The sequence below is a fragment of the Haemorhous mexicanus genome, chromosome 11, assembly GCF_027477595.1.
Source record: "Haemorhous mexicanus isolate bHaeMex1 chromosome 11, bHaeMex1.pri, whole genome shotgun sequence".
NCBI classification, from domain to species: domain Eukaryota; kingdom Metazoa; phylum Chordata; class Aves; order Passeriformes; family Fringillidae; genus Haemorhous; species Haemorhous mexicanus.
In genome coordinates, this window is record NC_082351.1 from 20827134 (window position 1) to 20849963 (window position 22830).

The 22830-nt window shown below is 44.0% G+C and overlaps 1 protein-coding gene across 1 annotated transcript; it reads left to right on the plus strand.

Moving 5' to 3' along the window:
- The first annotated feature begins 1240 nt into the window (after window positions 1-1240).
- GXYLT2 (glucoside xylosyltransferase 2) lies at window positions 1241-22104 on the plus strand. The gene is made up of 7 exons (XM_059856827.1): window positions 1241-1509; window positions 7568-7757; window positions 7956-8087; window positions 13805-14056; window positions 15430-15553; window positions 18121-18293; window positions 18900-22104. Exons 1-7 carry the CDS (start codon window positions 1334-1336, stop codon window positions 19080-19082), a joined length of 1230 nt encoding a protein of 409 aa, XP_059712810.1. The 5' UTR covers window positions 1241-1333; the 3' UTR covers window positions 19083-22104.
- Window positions 22105-22830: the final 726 nt, after the last annotated feature.

The window sequence follows — 22830 nt, forward strand, 5'->3', positions numbered from 1 at the left end:
AGGACAATTGGCTCTACATTGCTAATAATAATGAGTAAATCTGGCAACCTTGGAAATGGTAATCCAAAACAAAATCACTAAGAGGGCTTAATTGACACATCTAGAGAAGAAAGTGATTGTATTGATGATACAAAAATCACACATTTGAACAGCTCGAGGATTTCAGCTACTGGTACTCTTTTTCGTTAAGTAAAAAGTTTGGTAGGGTTTTATTATAGTCCATATATTCTTGGGAAAGAGCATATGTTTATGCATTGTGGTTTTTCTGTAGTTTCTCATTTAGTATTTTCTCTTAGCATGAAGTAATTTACATTTTCATATCTGGCCACAATCCGAGTTGGATGAAACTCTTGAAGGAGTAGCTGTTCATTGCATTTGGGCTGATGCTGAGGCAAAGTATATTTTGGGACACCACTGCTGAAGGCATGTGGTGTGAGCAGAGTAAAATGGACAGGCTGTGCAGTTCCACTGCCAAGTGAATGCCAGGGTCACTTCCAGTGGCTCCATGAGGGACACAAGGCTCCTCCAGCACTAAACTTGCCGGGCTCCACTTTCCCTTCTCTCCCCTTTGGTGTCTCCATTCTTTGCACAGCTTGTACTCCAGCTCCATGGGGCAGCCAGAGTCCTTGTATTTCTGTCATTCTGTACATTTCAAAGTCTATTTCTGTCACTCTGTACATTTCAAGGTCGTAAATCAGATTATACTCCCAAACAGAATTTATTTCTGTGAAATTCAGTGTTGTGATTTCTGCTGATGTCCCACAGCAGACTGGCTAGGATGGGTCACACGGGGACAAAGCCACCCACAAGTGAGTGAGCGCCTTGTTCCTTCTGCAAGCATTGCACTTTCTCGTTTACCTGCCCTCGGTGCAGTGGAATGAGGAGTGCGCGCTGCCTGCGAGTGATAAACTGGGGCAGCAAGGCGGAGGGAGGCTCGATTTCCCCTTTAGCACAGGCAGAGGAAACGCGCTGTCGAGACGAGCTTCCCCTTCTTCTGATCACATTCACGCTCTCCCAGCACTGCCCACCCGTGAAACCAAAGCTCCCTCTGAGTACCCGCGGTCGGTGCCGCGTTAGGAGCACCCACCCAGCCTGTGGCACCGCCCGGCGTTCCGCCGTGTCCGGGCGGTCCCGGGGCCGGGCTGCTACTCCAGGCAGTACGGTAGGCGCGGCCCAGCCCGCCCCGCCCCGCGCCGCTCGGGCCGGGCTGTGCGGCCACGTCCCCGCTCGGGCCGGGCTGTGGCGATGCGGCCGGCGGGACGCGGCTGTGCGGCGCTGCTGGCCCGGCCGTGCCGCGGTGCGCACCCGGCCATGCGGCCGTGCTGACCCGGCCATGCGGCGACCCTGCAAGGTGGCGGCGGCCCTGCTGTGCCTGGCCGTGCTGCTGTTGCTCTATCTGCTGGCGGGCAGCGCGGCCCCGCCGCCCGCGCCCTCCGCGCCCGCCCGCCGCCCGCCGCGCCTCAGCCGGAGCCCCCTGAGGAGGAGCCCCGCGGGCGGCGGCAGCGCCAGGTAACGGGGGCGGCTCCGTGCCCCGGCCCCTGCCCTCGGGAATCCCCGGCCGCTGTGCCCGTGCCCGGCCCCACGCGTGACCCGCCCGCCCCGCGGGTCCCCTCGGCGGTGTCGCTTTGGTGGCGGTGCGTCGGGCACTTCCCTCTCCCAGATGTTCTTCCCCCGCTAGCGATCGGCGATGAAAGACCCTTGTGCAAACTGCTGAGGTTCGCAAGTACAAACTTTTCCCTGCGCGTTTCCCCTGGCAGCGGAGTTGCCAGAGGTGCCGCGGAAGGTTTTCCCCGTGCCCGAGCGGGGGGTTCCCTCCTGTGCGGGAGCAGCTCCTGAAATAGCGGCTTTTCCCTTGCTCTTGCCTTGTTTCGGAGGCTGACGTGGGCACTGTGCTGCTGGCTGTCTGCGCTGAGGGGCTGCTGTCACCTCTGGAGCTGCGCTCCGCGGGTTTGCCAGGGAAAAGGGAATGCAACTCCTCATTGCCGTGCGGTGCCTCTGGGTTCCAAACTGCGGAGGCACTGGCAGATTTTAAACTTTCGAGCTTTTTGTTTTGAATGTTTTTTATATGTAAATTAATTCAGCTGAAATTTAAAGGTGTTTTAAATCGTGGTGTGGTGTGTTTCCTGTCCCAGCACCTTACAGGCAGGGTATTTTTTAAAAAACTAATTAGTTGAGAAAAAAGGCAGTTTTCAGTGGGTGGAGGACTTGTTTTCCCCTTTGCATTCCAATTATATTATGGTCAGTGTGACCTCATATATCTAATTAACTTGGTATGTCTTTGTGTCCCTGATTCATGATTTCACAGAGATGTTCTGAATGAAAGACTATTCCCGTTTCTTGAGCTCTTGCTCCTTAACTTATTAAAGCAGTTGGTTTCTCCCAGCATTGTTACCCCACTGAATGCAGGAGATGTTTTCTGGAGCTGAGAGTGGGCCACGGACAGAATTTAAATGCCGGTATTAAAGCAGGATTATTTCCACTAGCAACTGTACCTCCTGAAGTCATTTTTCTTTAAGGCATATCTCTGTGATTATCATGGAAATCAAGAAGAACACTGAAGGAGGGAGCCCGGAAAGTGTGGAACTGCCAGAGAGTGTAAACAACCATTCCACTTCAAAGCGCTTTTCAGTGGCATCTTCATGTTTCACAATTTGACATTATCTAACTTTTTGATTATTTGTTGACTTTGCAAGTCCTTTTTACAAGGTCTGCAACACAATAGCAAAAAAAAAAAAAAAAAAAAAAAAGGAGGAATTCAGTATTCAAAGGGTGCATTTTCTTCAGAATTTTGCTTGTGGGGCTTGGTGGTTGTTTTTTCCTTCGTCATCCTGCACCATTGGCCCCAGCAGGAGTTTGTATAACTGAGCAGCACAATTCTGTAGGTCTTGTTCAGCCATTTGCTGAAAGATTCTGTGTTATATTAGTTACTACTAAAATTTATTCAGGTGAGGGTATCCATAAGAAAGGAATTTTTGTGGGGAGGGTGTGGCATAAGTGATTTGAAGTGGAGGTGATGCTTGCCTTGTTGGAAAGGCATCAGGTGGTGGGATCTACTGGGTTTAACAAGCCTGATCCAAGCTAAACTGAAAGTACTGTGGTGGGTTTGAATTTGGATTGTAAGAAACAGGCCATGATTATCATTTTAGTTCCTCCTTATGAGCAAAGGAACATTATTTTTTCATTTGATGCAAGATCCCACTTTATCTAACTGATTCATTCAGGATAATAACAAATCTGATTAGGACTGTAAGATCTGAGAGGTGATCACAGTATACATGCTTGTATGAGACTGCAGAATTGATTGACAGAACTTGAATGGGAAACATTTAAATTCAGTTTTGTCAAGGTGGTTTGTCAGAGGATGCAAGTTTTGAGCTCAGCTCAGAAACAAAGGTGTAACTTAGGATTTGTGTTTGCTTCGTGAGGATCAGCATCCTGCAGGGAAGATGAATTATATTTTGACTGGGATTTGTAATATTTTTCTCTGTTGTCCCATAATATCAGAAGACATCAGGTTTTAAGTTTTAAGAAGTGCAGAATTCTTTTAACAAAAGAAGCTATACATAAAGTTTAATGTAGGCACATGTCATTAGCTGGTGCCTCACAAATGTTAGCAATGACGTTCATAAGTCCTGCTTTGGTCATTAGATAATTTTGACAAATCTAGATAAGGTTCTGGTTAGCTTTGAAAACTTGATTTTTCATGGTGGTTTTACTGCTCATTTCTGTTGGAAGTAGCAAGTTCTATGCTTTCAGTAAGACTTTTTTATATAAAGAATTTGAAATACATGCCAAACCCATGTGTGCAAAGTATCAAAAAGCAGGAGGATCATTTTACATTTGAAGGGCAGATGGGACCATGCTTACTCTTAAACCAGTGTGGCAAGGCAGGGCAAGAGGGGAAGTGAACCTTCAACAGCACATTTAGTTCCCTGAAAATAACTTTTCCAATGCAAAACATCTCTTGCATGGCAACCTGTCAAGATACTTTTCCTTTCTGTGCAGCCTGTGTGCACACAGATGCACGTTTGGCTTGAGTTTGATAATAACATGCTGAAACCCCAAGTATTTCATACTTGTTTCATAAAGAACCCACTTCATAAAAGGAGAGAGAAACATCCATTCTGGTTTTGAGTGGCTTTTTCCCTTTCTCTCAGTGGTAGGAGAAGGTTGAAACTTCAACCATTTTTGGATTGGCAGCAGCTCCAGTTGGTTTTGTGCAACTGCTGCAAAGTGAGAAAGGTTGATTTAAAAACATTTGTATTTCAAAGTGTGCAAGAAAATGTGTTTCACATCATGGAGCTGTTGTTGGGACGTTGACTCAGGGGTGGCTGTCAGGAGCCTGTTCATTGAATCACCAGTTTTGATGCAATGCCTAAATCTACCCTTGTTTGTGCTGCAAAAGAAAATGAGATCATAATGGGAAGAAGGTTTCAAAAATGAACAGCTATATTGCATTTTGGAAGCGTCTGCATGCATTATCTTTCAGGAATAAATTTGGAGGCTTGAATAGATTAGCAGGCTCTGAAATGAGGTGGGAATGCATTATTTTGAATGGATTTGGATTGATTTAGACAGGTTTTGGGTTAATTATGTTTGAGGCACTTTGGCTGTGACTAATAAGAAAATTACATGTAATCTAAACTTTAAGACCTAGGAATGCACACTGTTGTGCTTGAGCACTCAGGCTGCTCCTGCTGTGTCAGTGCCTTTCTGCAGAAATTGTATTCAATAAATAAAATACGAGTAAGCAACTGGATGGGAGTTGCTCTGTATTGTTGGAAGGTCTTTGCTGTAAACATTTTATTGTGCTCCATCTTATCGAGTTCGGTCTTCAGCCACTCTGTGGGGATGTGTTCTTCAAGTGTTTTGTGATGCTTTCTGGAGTGCTTAATCATAGTTTGCTTATTTGTTCTTGTCAAGCACGTTAAACTTTAGGGCCCAGGTCTCTGCATTGCTTTCAGTGTGTTTAAACATTTAATTTAGGTTATAAAATCCAGCTACAGACTGTTCATAACAGATAAGTTGAACTATAAAAGAATGAATGTAACCATTAGGAAGAATTGGCTAATGATAATAATTGCATTACTCTGTGGATCTTTGGGCTTCTTAATGTCTTGAGAGTCTCTTGAGGTGGGAAATTCTTAGAGCTGTAACTGCTGTTCCCATTTTACAGGTGGGACAACTTGGCTGTGTCCTGCGCATCTTTAGGGGATGTCCTTCCATCCAGCTGTTGTTCCTCCTGTCCTTTCCATTCTCCTTGCCCTGTATAGGTGCCTGCATGAACAGGGCAGGGAAGGGGAGCTGGGATCTTCTTTGCCATGATCTGCTTGTTTGCCCTCCAGGCAGTTTGACTTTGCCTCTTCTACACCTGCCCCTTCTCAGGCTTCTGGATAATTGTTATTTTTTTAAAGCCTAAGTTAAAATTGCAGTCAAATGCATCCTGCTGTGGAACTATCTCCCATTGAGGCTCACCTTTGTTTTCTCTGTCCTTTAAGTTTCTTTATGTACTTACAAAGATGCAAAATGTTGTGTCCCAAAGTTCTTCTGTACCTCATTGCTACTTCTCTCGCTGATTATTGCCCTCAGTGTCCCAGACTATGACTGATGTCGTTCAAATAACTAATTTTTCTGGGATGTTTATTCCAATTCAGGCCACTCCAGGCTCCTGAACACCTGCAATGTTGGGAATTCCTCCCCTCCAAGGCTCAGCTTTCTCCTCCAGGATGTCTATGTTGGATGTCTGTTGTTATCCCTACTCCCATGGGCTTTCCAGGCATTCTGCTTTCACCAGGGATTGCTTCTGCTGAGTCTGTCCTTTGGAAGTGTTGTCTGCACATTCTGGATTTTTCACTGCAAAACAGCTGCATAATGCAGAGCCCACTGTGGCTAAAACTGCCCAGGAAAGCCGAGTGCTTTGGTGTGGGGTTTTGAAATGTTCCAATAAAAGTGCAGGGTTTAGTCCCTCTCCCAGTGAATTCCATTGCCAGAAACTACATCAAAGCAGCTCCCAGCCTGTGCATGGCTTGATTTAGAGACTCAATTAAGGGGAAACATTACACAGATGGAGAGAAGGGGGAAAAGGTGATCTGTGTGAGCAGCTAATTATTCACTTCAATAATTCAGCAATTTTTACACTAATAGGTTGGAAAGTAAATACCACTTCAGATAGATGTAATATTCCATTATTTATACACTGATGAAATTGGGGGTTAATTAGGACTAAAGCAGAAGATTTTAAACCCTTAATGAAACGTGTTGCTTTGTACAGTCAGTGAAGTGCCAGTGCCTGGTGTTCTTTTACACAGAGGTGGGTTACTCTGAAGGGTAGAATGCTGCTGTTACACAGAGCAGCACTTCAGGGTCTGGAAAAAATAATAACAGCTTTAAACTGTCATTTTTCTCCTTATTTAGAACTTCTGTTTGTTGCGTTAACTCCAGTGATTAATTGTGTGAGTGTAATTGTGTGTTCTGAGCAGGGCTGGGATTGATGTGCTCTGCTCAGAGGTATGTCCAGAGCAGGCAGTGATCTACGATTTGCCTTTTGAACTCTCCAGGAATGATTACTGTGCCTGGGATTTGGTTGCTTGGTCAGCCCCATCCTGTGTGATGGAGGCTAAGTGCCATCTGTGTTGGAATGTGGATACACCATAGTGCAAGCATTCCTGGGGGATGCAATTTTTACCTCCACACTAATCACAGAACCAAAAGAGTGCTTTCAAAAGGTCTTCAACTCCCCAGGAGAACCTGATTTTTCTGGCTAGCTGGAAGCTTCATTGTGCCTCTTACTGTGTTCCCTATATCTGGATGAAATGTATTTAAAGCCCACACAGGTGGGTGCTAAGTGAAAATCCCACTGTTTGGTCCTTGGAATATAGTCTGATTCATCTGGGATTTGTGACTATATTTGTTTTCAAAAATCTCTATTTTAGCAAAATCTCGTGGATTCCCTGGGGTGAAACGGAGAGCAGTCCTTTGAAATTCTGCCAGTGCCTTCAGGCCGGAATTAAGGCATGCATCTTTAATAGAAAATTAATTAACTGTTAGAACAATTTACATATGGATGCAGTGGGTTTTTTTTTTTTAAAGTATGGATGTCTTCTTCCAGTCTAGCCATTATGGGCTTGGAAATGAAATTGCTGGATGCAGTTGTGTGATCTGCATTGTGTTAGAAAGTTGGCTGGGTAGTGGTAACTCTGTTCTGGCTTTGTGACCTCTGGGCTGGGGGAAGAGCTGTCATTTTGCACAGAGCAAGGTGGTGTCTGCTTTGAGGTGCAGTGAAATTGGCTTCATCTGTGTCTGTAGTGCAGTGATTTTTGCAAGAAATGTAGGAATAACAGAAAATAGCCTTTTTCTTTATGTTATAATTACAACACTGTTGATCTGTACCATGGACAGAAATTACCCTGCTATTTGCTTGTTCTGTAAATATCTAACCAAAAAACCCCTCCTGATCCCTTGCAAAATGATGAAGAAAAAAACCAATGCTTATGTCTTTTAATGAGGGATTCTCTTCATGTCTACCCCAGTAATTTTTATGTGCCTATCCCTGAATTTCCTATTCCAGGAAGCCTGGAGAGCAGAAGCATCCAAAGGAGCCCCCATCCTTGCAGTGCATGCATCTGGCAGTGGTGGCATGTGGGGACCGGCTGGAGGAGACGCTGATCATGCTGAAATCAGCAGTTCTCTTCAGCAGCAGGAGGCTCTGCTTCCACATCTTTGCTGAGGATTCCCTTAAGCCTGAATTTGAGACAAAGGTGAGTTTCTTTGTCATTTGGTAAATAAATAAATAATTAGTTATAACTTTTAAATCTCTGAGTAAATTACATTAACATCAACAAGTAGCAGTTGAGCACGTTGCTTACTGTCCACACTTATAAATTCCTTATGCATGCATTTTTTTAAAAAAGCTCTATAACGTGTAGTGTCTGATTTCCTCCCACCATGTCTTTCAGTTAAAGGAGTGGCCTTCCTCATATACAAAGAAGTTTGAGTCCAACATTTACCCAATAACCTTCTCAGTAGGAAATGCTCAGGAATGGAAAAAGTTATTCAAACCATGTGCTGCCCAGCGCCTGTTTCTTCCGGTAAGGCACCTGGATTTCTGAGTAGGTTGCTTCAGGAAAAGGTTAATTCCACAGAAAGGAAGCTTTGCTGGTATAATATTAAAACCATTTTCAGGCTGAAACATCTGCTTAAAGATAATTTTAGTCTGTGCTTTAAGACACTCTAAAAAAAAAAAAAAAAAAAAAAAAAAACAACACAGAAATCCAGCCTGGCTTTTTCCTGGCTAACAAAGGATGTGTGTTTCTGATTTGTCTCTGGTTCCATGAGCCTCTCTGGCTCTCCAGACTCTCCAGACTCCAGAGAGAATGTGAGAGCTCTCTCAGGACAGATCTTTTGGGGTAGATGCTGGGTGCCTTTTGTAAATGACATTCTTTACAACATGCCCTATTTACCCACCATCTTCCTTCCCATATGTTAGCCCCCTTAAACTGATGCTGTCAGCATTCCCTTTTCCTTGAGTTTTACTTCTTTTTTCCAAGGCTGTCAGAATTGCCCTTAAGGTAATAATTCCAGTGTGTTTGAAGTTGGATTTCATGCAAGAGCTTGGTCTATCCTGCACTCTTCAAGTTCACTGAAAAGTTATATCATACTCAGTGTTATAAACTCGGAGAGAAGGGAAGTATTGATACCAATTTTGCGTATCAGAAGTTGAAAGAACGTTTGCATTAAGCAATTTCTGTGGAACTGAGAACATCTATCAAAAATACCTCGTGGGTTGCTGTTGATTGGGGTGACTCCAGTGAAGTGACAAGCTGTTCACATGATCCAGATTTCTTCATGGCTGTCTTAGGAGAAGTGGAGGAGGGACAAAGAAATCTTTCCCCTCTCAGATGGAAGCAATCAGAGACAGCTGCATGTCCAGATACATAGCCTGTGAATACATATGTGAGAAAATATGTGCTGTCAGCAGTTCTGCTGATCTGCCATTTAGGGGTGGACTATCAACAGCACAAAGGCCAGATGGGCTGGAAGTAACTCCAACTGCAGCAGGGATACTCTCTCCCCTGAGTAAATATTTGTATCACCTGGAAGATAATCCCTAAGTGTTAGCTTGTTCCATACAGTGTCAGGATGTCCTGGGTAAACAGAAATCTCTGTTCTTCTGGGACACTTTCTGTCGTTTTGGGAGACTAATCATAGGAATGACTTAACTTTTATTTCTCTTCACTGTTCTGATGACAGAAAGGGGTTGTGCATTCATGCTGGTTCCTTCAGGCTGGGCAGTGCTTTTACTGATCCCTTTTTGTCACTCACACATTGGTGAAGTTCTCCAGTAACTTCTTTTAAGGAATATCAGACTGTTGCTTCTTGTGTTAGCAGAATGAGGGGGCAGCTGTAGATGTTGGTTTCTCTAGGGGCAGTTGCAAAATGCTGTGTGTGGTCAGGCTGAGGTTTATGGCTTTGTGTAGGAGGGGCTGTCCAAGAGGACTTGCAGCTGACACAGAGTTCATGTGGGTATAATGAACAAGCGGTCCTCATAGCTGAGGTGGCAAATGTCCTGGGGGACTCTCAAGGTTTGGTGCTTGAGTTCACGGGCTGGCACAGCCTTAGGCTGTTTCTGGGTAATTCCAGCCATTAATTTGGTGTTTTGGTGTTTGATAACTGGGTTCTGATATCCCACTTGAACTGTCAGCACGCAATGGGAGCAGAGATCCAAGTTCACTAGCTCACTGTTTAGAGAACTAGTTTGACTTTTATTTTTAATAAATACCAGCAGAATATCAGTTTGGGTTTTTTTCATCCTTCTCTGTACGGGGCACTTTTCTCTGCAGCAGCATGAAATGTGCCTGGATTTTGGGAGGAGCCCAGGAGAGCAGTAGTTATCAGCTGCTTAGCTCTCAGTTGTGCAAATTGTCTTGCTCCTGATAATGCTAAACCCGAGTGGAATGCAAGGCTTTGATTCACAAGTGCCTTTCCTGCCAAAGAAATCTCCTCTGCAGCACCAGCAGGCGTGTGAAAGTGGACAGGAGGGTCTGAGGAATGTGTTCAGGGAAAATGGGGTAAGAACCTTTCAGTGCTTTTACCCAGTGGTGAAAGCAGAGCTGTGGGATGTGACCCTGCAGTTCGCAGTACTGAACTGTTCTGTTCTGGGCAGCAGGTTGAAGTGCACGTTCCCAACATGTTGACTCTACCCAGGATGCTAAAATATTCAGGAAGACTGTACAGCATCCTGCATTTTTCAGAGGCATTCTGGGACATCTGATCACATTTGCCACTTGGATGCAGGGGATGTTGATGGAGCCTCTGTGTAATCTCACAAGTCAATCTCTTGCTGCACTCTGCTGCAGCAAAACCATCCAGGGCATTTGTAGACACACAGGGAGGAAGATGTAGATCTTTTTGTAAGCACAGAGTGAAACTTTAACATTAAACTAGGAGGGCAGTGCTCTCAGCAGTCACTGGGAACGGGTTTGTACTCCTGCTGTAAGACAGCAGGTGAAGAAGATCCTCTGATCCCAGGGATGTTGGTCCCTCAGGGCTGGCTGCAGCTGTCTGTGTGCTGCTCTTCTGGAGCTACCAAAACAATCAGCTAAAGTATCCTGAAATGCCTAAGGGATTTTTGGATGATTTTTGGATGAACATTTAGAGCCCTTCTCAAAACACTTAATCTACTTAAGAGCTTTTAAGATAGATTAGCAATATCCCTGTGTTACAGCTTTCCTCTTGAGGGATGCTCAAGTATCCAGCCCAGGGGGAATAGATGCCAATGCCTTATCTAGACAAAAGTCTCTGCTGTAACTTGAGTTAATCTCTCACTACAATGAGGTTTAGTAACTCAACTTAGTGGCACTGTTACTCTAGCATTAAGCTTAGTGATTTGTCCCTAATTTTGGATAAAGCTATGCTAAGCTGCCACATGAGCCCTCACAAACCCTTAGGTAGCCCAGCTTCACAGTATACCAGTGTGTGTTTACTCAGGAGTGTGTTATTCTTTGCCAACCTTGCTAACACAGGAAGAATCTATGGAGACAGAAGTTGTGAAATCAAATTACAGATAATTGAGTATTTCAGTGAAGTGCCAGGCTAAATATAGCCAGTTCTATGCAGAACTTTTTGACAGATTTACTAAGAATACTCTATATAGCTAAAAAAAAAAAAAAAAATCACACTTGTAAGATGTGACTGCAGAGCAAGGGGAGGACAAGCAGAGCAAGCTGTGTCATTTCTGGCCATCCCTTTCCAAAATCCCAGACTGTCAGGTGGGTCTGCATGGTTTGTGTGAGCTCAGCCTCCAGACACAGCCTGGCAAAGCTCCTGCTCCAGGGCACTGTGTGTCACTTTTAACCTGCAATGAAGTTCCTGCTCTGTGAAGAACTCCTGCAGCTGCAGTGGGTGAAATTAAATCCCCCCTCCCCAAAGCACAGCCAGGAGAGATGTGAGCAATTCAAACTGACATCTGCAGCTTTTAAAGGAGTCTTAACACTCAACATGTGAAAGTGGGAAGGACTTAAAGGAGGTAGCACAGCTCTTTTTTAGCCACTTGGGTGTCATTGCAGGGCAACACCTTGGACACAGGAGAAGGAAGAATCTGTTAATCAGCAGAAAGGAAAGCATGTAACTCCTGAGAGGAGGAATGCAAGGTGGAGTCAGGTGCTGGTAGACACTGCACAAAGAACTGCAATACCTGCTTGAATCTGTAGGAAAATTATAACAATCCATGGATTTCCACAGATTTATATTTTTTTGTGTATTGAAAGCTGCTGAAAGGATATTTTTCTGCTGGAAGAAGCAGTGGCCAGGCTGTCACTTATGCTTGGGAAGGATGAGGAGGGTCTGTAGGTACCCATTAAATTTCCCCTGAACTGGGGTCAGTTTTTCCTGCTGGAAAATGCCTCAATTTACCTTTTTACCAAGGCCCCTTTAGACAAGAATCTTACATAGTCCGCCGTGTGCTGTGGATCCACAGGTAAAGTCTGCTCTGCTTGTATTCCAGTGTTACCTCCTGTTTCTGACTAAATTTGGGGGTGGTTTTTCTTTTTTTTTAATACATTTTGATTTTATGTGACTTCATATAGCAGGTCCCTATGAATCAGTGCTCCTAGGTGCTGGAGAATAATTAATACACAATACCCAGGATATCCTTCAACTGAAAACCTTTTTTCTTTTCAAACTGTCTTTCTTCTATAGATTTATTCTTACAGTAGCTGTCTTTTTTATTGTTTTGTTTTTTAACACTGGACTTGAGGGTACTTAACATCTGCAAATATTTACTCTGAGCTCTTAGTGTACTACTGTACAATGTTTGTCACTTACTTACAGATACCTCCACGTGGTGGCTTGTGGGGTTTTAGTGGGAAAATGCTGTATTGCTATAATCTCCCATCCAGCAGAGAGATCTTGACTGTGTTGAATGTGTTTACTTAGAGTTTGTAGTAAGCCTAACTTTTGTTTAAAATGCAGAGACAGTTCCTTCTCCTGCTTGCCCTGTTCTGTAGGAAGAACATGTAGTTTTCCTGTCAGAAATACAGGTCAGGGATTTGTTAAACTTGACTAAATGTCAGTCTGAATCCCAATGTGTTGAGCCAGGTGAAAAATCTCATTTAAGTCTTTACTGAGGGATTTGGCATCTTAGTGGATTCCTGTTGAGTATGCTTAGAGGTGATATTTTTCACCCACTTTTTCACCCATCAATCCTAATGTTGTTCACTCTTATTTCACAGGTAATCCTCAGTCACAATACATTAGAATTTATGTAAAACCCAATTTCTTTGGTAGAATTTCTTTTAACCTGCATAAATAGGAGAGTTTGTCATTAATGTCATTGCAGTTGGATGAGATAGTGATTGTTGTGTTCCACATGGTGAAAATCCAAAGCCTTTTGGGTTTGCTTTTCAAAGAAGGAGAGAGAAGTAAATAGGGGTTTTGGCTAGACCAAAGTAAGAAGATTTCAGTAGTTCAGGAAATTTTGGACTGTTTTAGCAAATAATGAAGAAGAGCAATGAAAATGCAGTTGGGACTGGTGGTCAGCTGTAGGTAATGATTTTTATTACTTTACAAAGGCTTGAAACACCAGGTCATTTGTCCCACCATGGATATTAATGAAGTGTGTAAGGATTTGGGCAGCCACAAGGGGGAACACGGTCAGCAGGAACTGCTGAAATATCCTGGCTCTAATCTGCAGTTACACCCTTCTGACCTGACCAGCTTTACTGTAGTTACTCCTCATACAGAATCTGGTAACAGAGCTCAGAATATGACCTGGTGTGGTTTAATGTGACATTTCTGTTTAACAGCCAGATTTTGTTCTTCAGGGAGATGCACATATGTTGGGGATCAATGGGGTTGTCTTAATTAATGTGAAACAGTTGTATATATTAATTATATATGAAGGTAAATCTAAATATTCTGGTCTCCTGAGTTACCTGGTTTACCCTTTCTGCCAGTGGAGATCTTTAAAATAGCTCAGTACATGCATTTTATTGACATGTAATTTCTGACCAGGTACTAAGTAGTCCTTGCAGGTATTTTTGGGAGCTCGGTGAATTACTGCTTCAGAAGAAGGTTAATCCAACCTCAGTGCTCTGGTACCTGCTTTATTGGGCAGTTCAAAAAACACCCACAGCAAACAACAAGGCAATAATCTGATAAGTGTTGTTCCTCTGTGTAATTACATTTAGCTGATAAATCCATAACCTCTTCCAAATGATCAGTTTAGAGTAAAAGTCCCTTTTGCCAATAACCTTTGTGTTTGTCGCCTCTCTGGTTTGTTTCTCACCCTGCTGCGCAAACCCCAAAGGTGATTTTAAAGGATGTGGATTCGCTGCTTTACGTGGACACTGACGTGCTGTTCCTGAGGCCCATCGATGACATCTGGCACCTCCTGAGGGAGTTCAACTCCACCCAGCTGGCTGCCATGGCCCCCGAGCACGAGATCCCCAAGATTGGCTGGTACAGCCGCTTCGCCCGGCACCCCTACTACGGCAGCACCGGCGTCAACTCCGGTGTGATGCTGATGAATCTGACACGGATCCGCAGCACTCGCTTCAAGGTGAGAGCAGATGCACCTTGCACAAGCTCAGGATTGGTCTGTTTTTGTCACCACATTTCTCCTCGCAGAAAAAAGCAAGGCAGTCTTCCCAAGAATATTTCTGGGATTCACATTCTCTGAACCTCAGAGAATGATCAAAACAATTCTTATCTCATTTGCTGCGCCTGTGTTGTGCCAAAGTAGAATGCAATATGGAGATTTACCCAAAGTGATGGTGTTTTGTTTCCTTGGCCTATCAGGGCCAAGCATGTGTGTGTGTCAGGATTTTTGGCTGACAGTCACAAGTTGTTGTGCAGTGGTGTGCAGAGTTGAGTGCTTGGCAGATTCAGTTTAGATGTAGTGTAATATAATACAGAATAATATAGTAGAATAAAGTAATTAATTAGCCTCTGATATCAGTGGAGTCCTCCTCATCATTCCTCTCCTAGATCGGGGCATTCCCTGCAAATACTGTATGTTTTCACATCTTGGAAAGCTCAGTGTAAAACTACATGGTATTTGTAATGCAAAGAATCAGAGAAATATGGAACATGTATAATTGGATATTAAAAGCTATTGTGAATGAGATTATTAAAATAAATGAGGCTTCCTCAAGGCTGGAGCAGTGAGAACTTGCAGCTGAAGCAGTCTGGTAGCAGTGTTAAAAATGGCTTCCCCAACATCTTACATTTCCCTGAAAAGATACATGAAAGAATAAACTCAAAGATCTTGAATGTAGCTGCTGTATTTTTTTTTTTAATTGGAAATCTTGATGTGAATGCCCTGAGAAATTGGTGATTTTTGCATCTGTTGTGAATAGACTTTTGCATCCTGCTGCAGATAAGTGACTCTGTGAACTGGTGTAAGTGAGAAGGGAACATTTTCACAACAGATCTGTGTCATTGAGCCACATATTCTGTAATCACTGAAACTTTGCTTACCCCAAGGGGTTCCCCAGGGGTTTCCCACATTGTTACAGGAACAGCTGGAGGAAAAAACCCCAAACCTTGCTCTTACTACCGTAATTCCCAGGGAAGATGATCTTTAGTTTGTAATTTTCCTTGCTTTTATACCTTGGTTTTCACCTTGTCCCTGCATTTTCCACTTCTTCACTTTTTTCCCCTCTTGTTACTTGGAATAGGAAGATTGTGAATAGCAGGAGCTGACATCAGAGCTGGGCCCAGGAGACTTTGTTTTCCTGTTTAGATAAACACAGGGAGTTCTGCTGTTACAGCCCTGTCCAGGTCCAACATTTCCTGGCAGTTTTTAATTTTTCACCTGGGTGTCCAACGTGGCTTAGCAGAGCTTAGAGATTTGTGTGTGCCCACTCTGGGTCAGATACCACAGCACTGACCATGACATTAACCCCTTGCTTCTGTTTTCCTGCCCTGCAGAACAGTCTGATACCAGGTGGCTTGACTTGGGAGGAAATGTTATATCCATTGTACCAAAAGTACAAAAATTACATCACGTGGGGAGACCAGGATTTGCTAAACATAATTTTTTACTTTAACCCAGGTAAGGAATGATTCTTGGAGTCTTCATTATCTGTGTTGGGAAAATATATTGGGCTTGATTTTTTTAAATGCTGTTTGTTATTTATAATATGCATCAATACTCTGGTATGGAGTTATGTGTAACTACATCCTCAAAGGATTTATAACCTATGAAAATATTTCTGACATTGCTGCAGGTAATGGGGCTTGGACTTGGTTCCATTGAATATATAAATCTGTTTTATGGAGATTTCAGAAAACAGTGAGGTGTAAAAGTAATGATGAAGTGAAGGGGTGAAGTTCATGTCATGTGTGTCCATTGGGGTGTCACTGGACCAGGGTGGAGCTGCAGACATGTTTTTGTTTCAGGTATTTATCTGAATGTGAAAGTGCCAAACTTTCTGCAAAGCTAAGCCCTGCTTTTCTGAAATTCAGCTGACTTGTGATACTTATGCAAATCAGTAACAAAGCTAATATAGGGAGAAAGTGGACACAGCCATTGAAATATCTCATCTAAAGCAGCTTTCAACCTCTGAGCTGAGTAGGGGGATACAGTATGGACAAATGAAGGTGGTATAGAAGGTAATCTTATCCCCCAATGAGTTGCAGCTGGACCAATTACTAAAGATTAGAAGCAGGCCTGATCTTAACAGGCCACACCTGTAGCCAATAAGAACAAGTGGTATAAAAGAGTGGATTGGTGGGCTCTGGAGTCAGATGGCTGCTGTGAGGACCAGGAACAGTCAGTGCTTAGAGGAGCTGCTTGCAAGAAACATCAAGGAGGTGTGGCGCCCTGGTGATATGAAATCCTTGCACTATAATGATGTTAAAGCTCGTGCTATCTAAGACAACATGACCTGGCCTCAGCAGGCACCAGATGATGTCATGGATGTCCTGCTCTTGAGAAATGCATGGATTTAAACACTGGAGCACAGCACACACTTCCCAGAGAAGCTGAGAACCTCATTTCATGCTTCTAAATGGATGCTGAGTGTCCATCCATACTGCTTCTCCTCGTTTCCGATGTGACCTTGTCACCTTAACTTACCTTAAGAGTAAACCAAGTTTGGAATTATCTTTATTTATTCTGCTCCCATTTCTTTTTCTCTGAGGAGTCACAGGGTAGGTAATTGGATATACCCAAATCCAGGCAAACTGCTGGAGTGAGGAGAAGCAAAGCAAAAAGCAAGCATCTGTTTACTGCAGATGTCAAACATCAGTGTCCTATAGATTACCCCCAGTCCTAGGGAAAAATAGAGTGGGAATTAGTTTCCAAAAAGAAGCAAATGTTATGGGAGCATGGTCTCCTGGAGAAAGAAAAATATGGAGCCAGATTACTTGTGAAGTCAGACACAAGCTGTTCACTGAAGTATGCAGGAAAAAAACAAAGACTGCAAAAAAACTTGAGTATTGTGATGAGTGTTCTCTATCAAAGCTACATGTGGAGACTCCTCTGCACCACAGTCTGTCCTTTCCTCAGAACCGGTAAAGAATTTTTTATGAATTGCATAATATCAGACTGCTCAAGAAAAGAAAATGAAAGAACCGTGTACCATTAGCACGGAAAATGGGACTTTCTGGGGTCTTCAGCTCTGACTGGCTGGGAGGGGAATAGGCCAAGACTGCTGCAGGTGCCTTTTTGTAGATCTGAGTTAAAACCACAGAGGGCTCTGTTCCCTGGGCCTCAGGAGCTGCTTCCTTTGTCCATCTCCAAAGACTGCTCTCCCTTTCTGGAGAACTCTGCTGGAGAGGCCTTCAGGGAATAAAAACTCAGAAAGTTTTTCTGCTTTTCAAGAATCACACGAGACCAGCTGCAGGCTTCCTGGGAAGCTGGGAAAGGCCAAGGGAAGAATTCAATCTTCAGTGCTTCTGCCATGCCCTGCTGGCACCAGCCATCATTCATTGTTCCCTAGGGCCAAGGCAGAAAGGTTGCAGGGACTGGAGTGATTTATGACAAGCAGATTGCAAGCACTGTGTGCATGGAGTTAAAAAAAATCACCAGGAGAAAGGGAGTTATGAGCCCTTTTGAGAAATTAGGCTTCTCTCTAAATAACCTAGACCTGTGAAATTAATGGATGATGACTCTTTGGAGGGCTGTGGATAAAATACACCACCCCTTCTGCTCTGCTGTGTAACAAATTGTCATGGCCTCTGTGACAGCAGCAGCAGCAAACACTGGATATACTTTGCAAGCTTTCCCTTGCTGGCTTCAGGAGGAGTCTGGATTTTTCATAACCCCACTGCAGTGTGTGCTTCCCCAGTCATTCCTGTCACTCCAGAGACTCCTTCCTACGCAGAGGGTGCTGGACAGTGCCACCTGCTGTGTGCTCTGGTTTGGTTCTTCACTTCAGCTTTCTGAAGAGCTCCCTCGGGTTGTGTTCAGTCCCAGATTTTGTGTTGTCCTGTCTGTTCAGGACCAGCAGCTGGGGAGTGGAGTCACCCATGAGGGAAGGAGGTGTCTCTGTTGGGGATACTTGCAAGAGAAATGACTGAGCATTCCCCAATCATCGGTCCCAGGCTGGTTTAATTTGTTGTAACTCTCGTCTGACGTGTCTCCTCTCCTTCCCTGTGCCCTGCTGGCGTGGGCAGAGTGTCTGTACGTGTTCCCCTGCCAGTGGAACTACCGGCCTGACCACTGCATGTACGGCAGCAACTGCAGGGGGGCGGAGGAGGAGGGCGTCTCCATCCTGCACGGCAACAGAGGCGTCTACCACGACGACAAGCAGCCCACCTTCAAGGCCCTCTACGAGGTGATCCGGGATGTAAGTGCTGCCTCCACAGAGCCACTCCCTGTGCCTCAGGGTGGGTTCACTCGGATTGCTCTGCTGTCCATCAGGCTGGGTAGTTGTGTTTGGGTAAAACCCACCAGACACAAATGAACGTGATTGCTTTGGCTTCTCATGCATTTGAGGGGATTAAAACATTTCTTTTTTGTATTTTAGTAATCAAAAAGGCTGATCAATTGCTTTTCTGTAGTGCTGAAGGTAGAAAAAGCTGGAGTGGAGTTTCTCATGCTGGGGCTGCAGCTCTGGTCCATAAATTCCCAGGCAAAGCTCCTGTCCTCCCTGAGCACCTCAAGCCTCCAGGCACATAGAGAGCAGAAGCTTGTCTGTAGGCACAGCTTGGGATGTTGTGTGTGTACAGCTCTGCTTGCCAAAACTCCTGTTTCCTTACAGTATCCTGACATTAATAAAATTCCTGTCAATGCACACTCAGGCAGGCATGATGTGAAGTGATGGGGTCGGTGACACTCAGCAGGTGAGGGACGAGACATTCCCTACCTATGGAAGGTTTTCTCTTACAGAAACTTAAACTGCCCTTTCACAACTACTGAAAACTAAAAATTCTTTTTTTTTTCTTTTCCTTAGTTTCCATTTGAAGACAATCTCTTCCAGTCCTTGTACTACCCTCTGCAGTCGAGGTTTCTGGATACAGTGCACACTTTATGTGGGAGAATTCCACAAGTATTTTTGAAGCAAATTGAGAAAACAATGAAGAAGGTGTATGAAAATCGTGTCATTGTGTACTTGGGGGCCAACCACAGATACTAGCTGTAGCTCTCTTACACAGAAGTTTTAAGTCTTGTACACCATTTCATGAAGGATATAAATGAAGAATATGAACTCTTTTACTGAAACTCAAAATATTTCTTTTTCCAGTTTTCTAATAACCCTTGAAATTACAAAAAGCAGGAAATCCTAGAAGCCTACTGAGATTGTTGCTGAGAACATCAGGAGAATCCTTTCTTTGTGTAATACAGTTGTGGCCTGCCACCTCAGTCCCTTACAGTTTAAGAATGTATTCTCTGGCTTGGTAATGTGATTTGCATGAGGCACAGTCCAAGACTATTGTCAGTGAAGAGTACAAGCCCAGGTACTGTTGATCCATCCTCCTCTATAAGTGCTATTTCCTGCACAGTAACAGCAGTATTCCACTGCCAGCCAGTTTTCCATCCCTGCCCTGGGAGATGGCCAGTGCTACTCCTGACTCCCTCTCCTGCATGGAAATGTATTTCTGCCTGGCACTTCCATTTCTGGGATCACAGGACCACAGAATTCTAGAATGGTTTGGGTTGGAAGGGACCATCAGGGATATCTTATTCCACACCCTGCCATGGGCAGGGACACCTTCCACTAGACCAGGTTATTCCAGCCCTGTCCAACCTGGCCTTGAACACTTCCAGGGATGGGGAAGTTGAGAGCTTTATGCTGGGATCAAAATGAATAGCCTCAAAGTGGAAGAGGATACAAAATGGCTTTGATGTTTATTTAAAATACTTCATTTAGCTTAAATTTCCAAGGTATGATCATCATCTTGTGATAAGCACAAAGAGCTTATTTAAATTGCAGTAGCTGAAAGATGCTTGGGACCTTCCCTGGGGATCTGGAAGTGAGGACAGTCCTGCAGAGCAGCTATCCAAGAGCAGACTCACTCCTAAAGAGCAGTGATCCAAGACTCCCAGAGGGCATTTCTAGGTGTAAGCCCCATGGGTGTGTGTAGGAGTGCTTCAAGGAAGCAGCAGAGAAGCTGATGTTACTTTTCAAGTCTGTTGCGCAGAAAACATCAGCCATTACTTGGAACTGCTCATTTTTGTGTCTAACAGGCAAAGGAGGAGCTGGGTGAGATAATGGAGCCTTCCCCTAATGAAAGGAAAACTGGCACAGATGGGATATCCTGTACGTGTACCATACATTTGTTAGAGAGAAATTCTTGGGGGCTGTGGATGAGTGAAAGGATATGTTCCCAAAGTTAAAATAGGATTTCTGAGGAATTGCAGTTTTGGGCATTCTCCCCTATCCAGTCAGGGCTTCATAAGAGAACACCAGGAGTCTCCCATTTGTCTCAGCATTTCTCTCTCCTTGTGTGGCAGTTCCTGAGAGGAGGGAAAACACGACCTTGGTGCCATCCCAGGCTGCCAGATTAGAGCCTGTGCAGGGGATGGAGTCCCAACAAGCTTTTCCAAGCCCTGGAGTGTGAGAGTGTCTGTGACACAGCCTGGCAGACAGCAGGGCTGCAGGCAGCTGAGCAGGGGAGCAGTGGGACGGGGGCTTGGAGTAAGGGACAGCAGAACTGCAGGACCTCGCAGGAGTGACAGGAACAGAAACCTTGTTTGCACCTCTGCTGTAAATCGTAATCACAGTTTGGTTAAACAATGTGCTCTGACTCCAGCCCTTATCTCGCAGTGTTTGCCACCTGAGTGTAAATTGACATGTGAAGGACAGAGGCAGCTCGACTGTTGTGATTGATTGAGAGCCTGGGAGCCAGAAAGTCATTTAAACTTGAGCAGAGATGCCTTTCCAACTTGCCTTAGGATTTTCTATTTCAGCTGAAGTTTCAGTTGCTAATTTTTAAGCGAGAGTACACTTCTACCTACTGAGAGAAGTTTGAATTGTAACCCAAATGAGCATTGAAGATTTCAGAACCAGAAGGCAGAGAAAAGAAGGTAAAGCTGCTGATTTAAAAAGTCTAAAATAGCGTATGACAGGTAAACCTTTCGGCCAGCAATTCTGAGAGCTTGTATAAAGTATTAGCTTGCTTTTGGTCTTTATTTTCAAGTGTCAGTATAAAGCTGACACAGGTCTGAGGAAGCTGGTGGAGCTGCATGCTGGGCAGGCTGAATTCCTGATTTCCATGGTGTCTCCAAGGCACAGAGAGCTGCAGAGCACGGTTTTGCTGCCCAGACAGTTGCAGCCCCAGTGCTGAGGCTCTGGAGTCTGGGAGGCTGTGGTTGTGTAAGCTGTGATTCAGCGGAACCTGCAACTACGGGCACATTCAAATGAAGGAGTGGAATTCATTACAAAACAAAGGCATTACTGCATATGAACTGATAAGAGATTAAAGCAGTGCTTTTTATGTTCACAGGAGGTGCTACATTTTGTTTAGGAAGAACTGAGTTGTGTTCCCAACAGCTATTAAATATATGAAGTACTTGCTTTAACATGAAGATTCTTGTTAATGTAATATCAGCTGGCAGGAAGAATGGGGGAGGTTCCCCCCTGCTGGGCTTTTTCTGAGGAAAAAAGCAATAATTTGAGCTCTCCAAATTGTTTTAAAACAATTATGTAACTTTGTTTTTTGTTGTTGTTAGAATTATTAATTTATATTTCACTACAGCTTCCAAAACCATGTTATATTTTATTTTTAACAGTAGTTGATTGTAATATTCATCTTACTTAGAAACCAGTTTTAATTCATTTTGTATTTCATACTTGTGGCTAATTCCATGTTAATTAGCCTTCATTTATCTTAATAATGGGATGTGTAAATACTTACAAAGACTTTATGTCCTCATTTCCCCTTCCTCTCCTGTGTTTTAGTTATTTCCACTGGTGTAATGGATAGAGCTCACCAGTATTTTGCTTACAGGAGAAACTGGAAACTGCCCAGTGTGTGTGTGTGCACAGCACGAGCATGTGTGTAAAAAATGTCCCTTTTCTCTGTCGCTGAATTGCTTGTGGATTTTTCTTTGACAAGTGCACTGATTGTTACAGCTCCCAAGGAGGCTGAGCAGTGCATTTCTGAGTTGAGGATGATCCCTTGGCTTACAATACAAATAAATGAAATTTTAAACAAGCTCTATAATTTGCTAGTTTTCTTTTAAAGACAAGATTTTGGTCTGGTCTGGTTGGGATAGAGTTTTGTAGGTGTGATGTTTTAGTGTGTGTATACTGGGTTTGACAGCAGGGAACACAGATAAATGTTCCTCTTTTACAGTTTTACTGTAGTGAAAGAGTCTGATATTGGATATAAAGAGACAAATGCATTTAACTTCCCCCACAGTGCTCGTGTGTCATGCTGCAGCTCCAGCTGTGTTACAGTGAGCATAGATCAGAACCTTCTCTCAAAGGAAACTGGAGTTTTATCTGCTACTCTTTACTGTTTTTCCATAATGTTTCACTCTCTGGAGGTCATTTAGCATCATTTCCTCTCCCTCCTTCTTGTTTGCATTTTTTGACATTCTTGTGTGGTCACTGCTGTGCAGTCCTTGCTTGTGACATCTCTGTGTGACAGAAGCTCCTGGGCTGTCTGTTCAGCCAGATCCTGGTGCTGACACTGTTCCCAGCTGGGTGATGTGTTGGGCTCAGCCTCAGCTCTCTGAAATCAAGAATAAATCATCCATTGACATGGATGGGCAGGGGTGGGCTAGCTGTAAAACCCCAGCAGTATTTGGGTTCTGGGAAGGCTCTGGGTGTGTGGGGTGTGTTACACACTCACAGTTCCCACTGCTCAGTGAGCCAGGGTTTTTCACTTGCAAACCTGGCTCCAGCCAGTGTTGCTGTGAGGAGAAGAGAGATTTCC

What these genes read in the sequence shown, in the direction of transcription:
- GXYLT2 (XM_059856827.1), top strand. Translation starts at nt 1,334, where the DNA reads ATGCGGCGACCCTGCAAGGTGGCGGCGGCCCTGCTGTGCCTGGCCGTG. An exon ending in CCCAGCGCCTGTTTCTTCCG is followed by an intron (nt 8,088 to 13,804) that starts GTAAGGCACCTG and finishes CAAACCCCAAAG; the next exon opens with GTGATTTTAAAGGATGTGGA. An exon ending in TCTACGAGGTGATCCGGGAT is followed by an intron (nt 18,294 to 18,899) that starts GTAAGTGCTGCC and finishes TCTTTTCCTTAG; the next exon opens with TTTCCATTTGAAGACAATCT.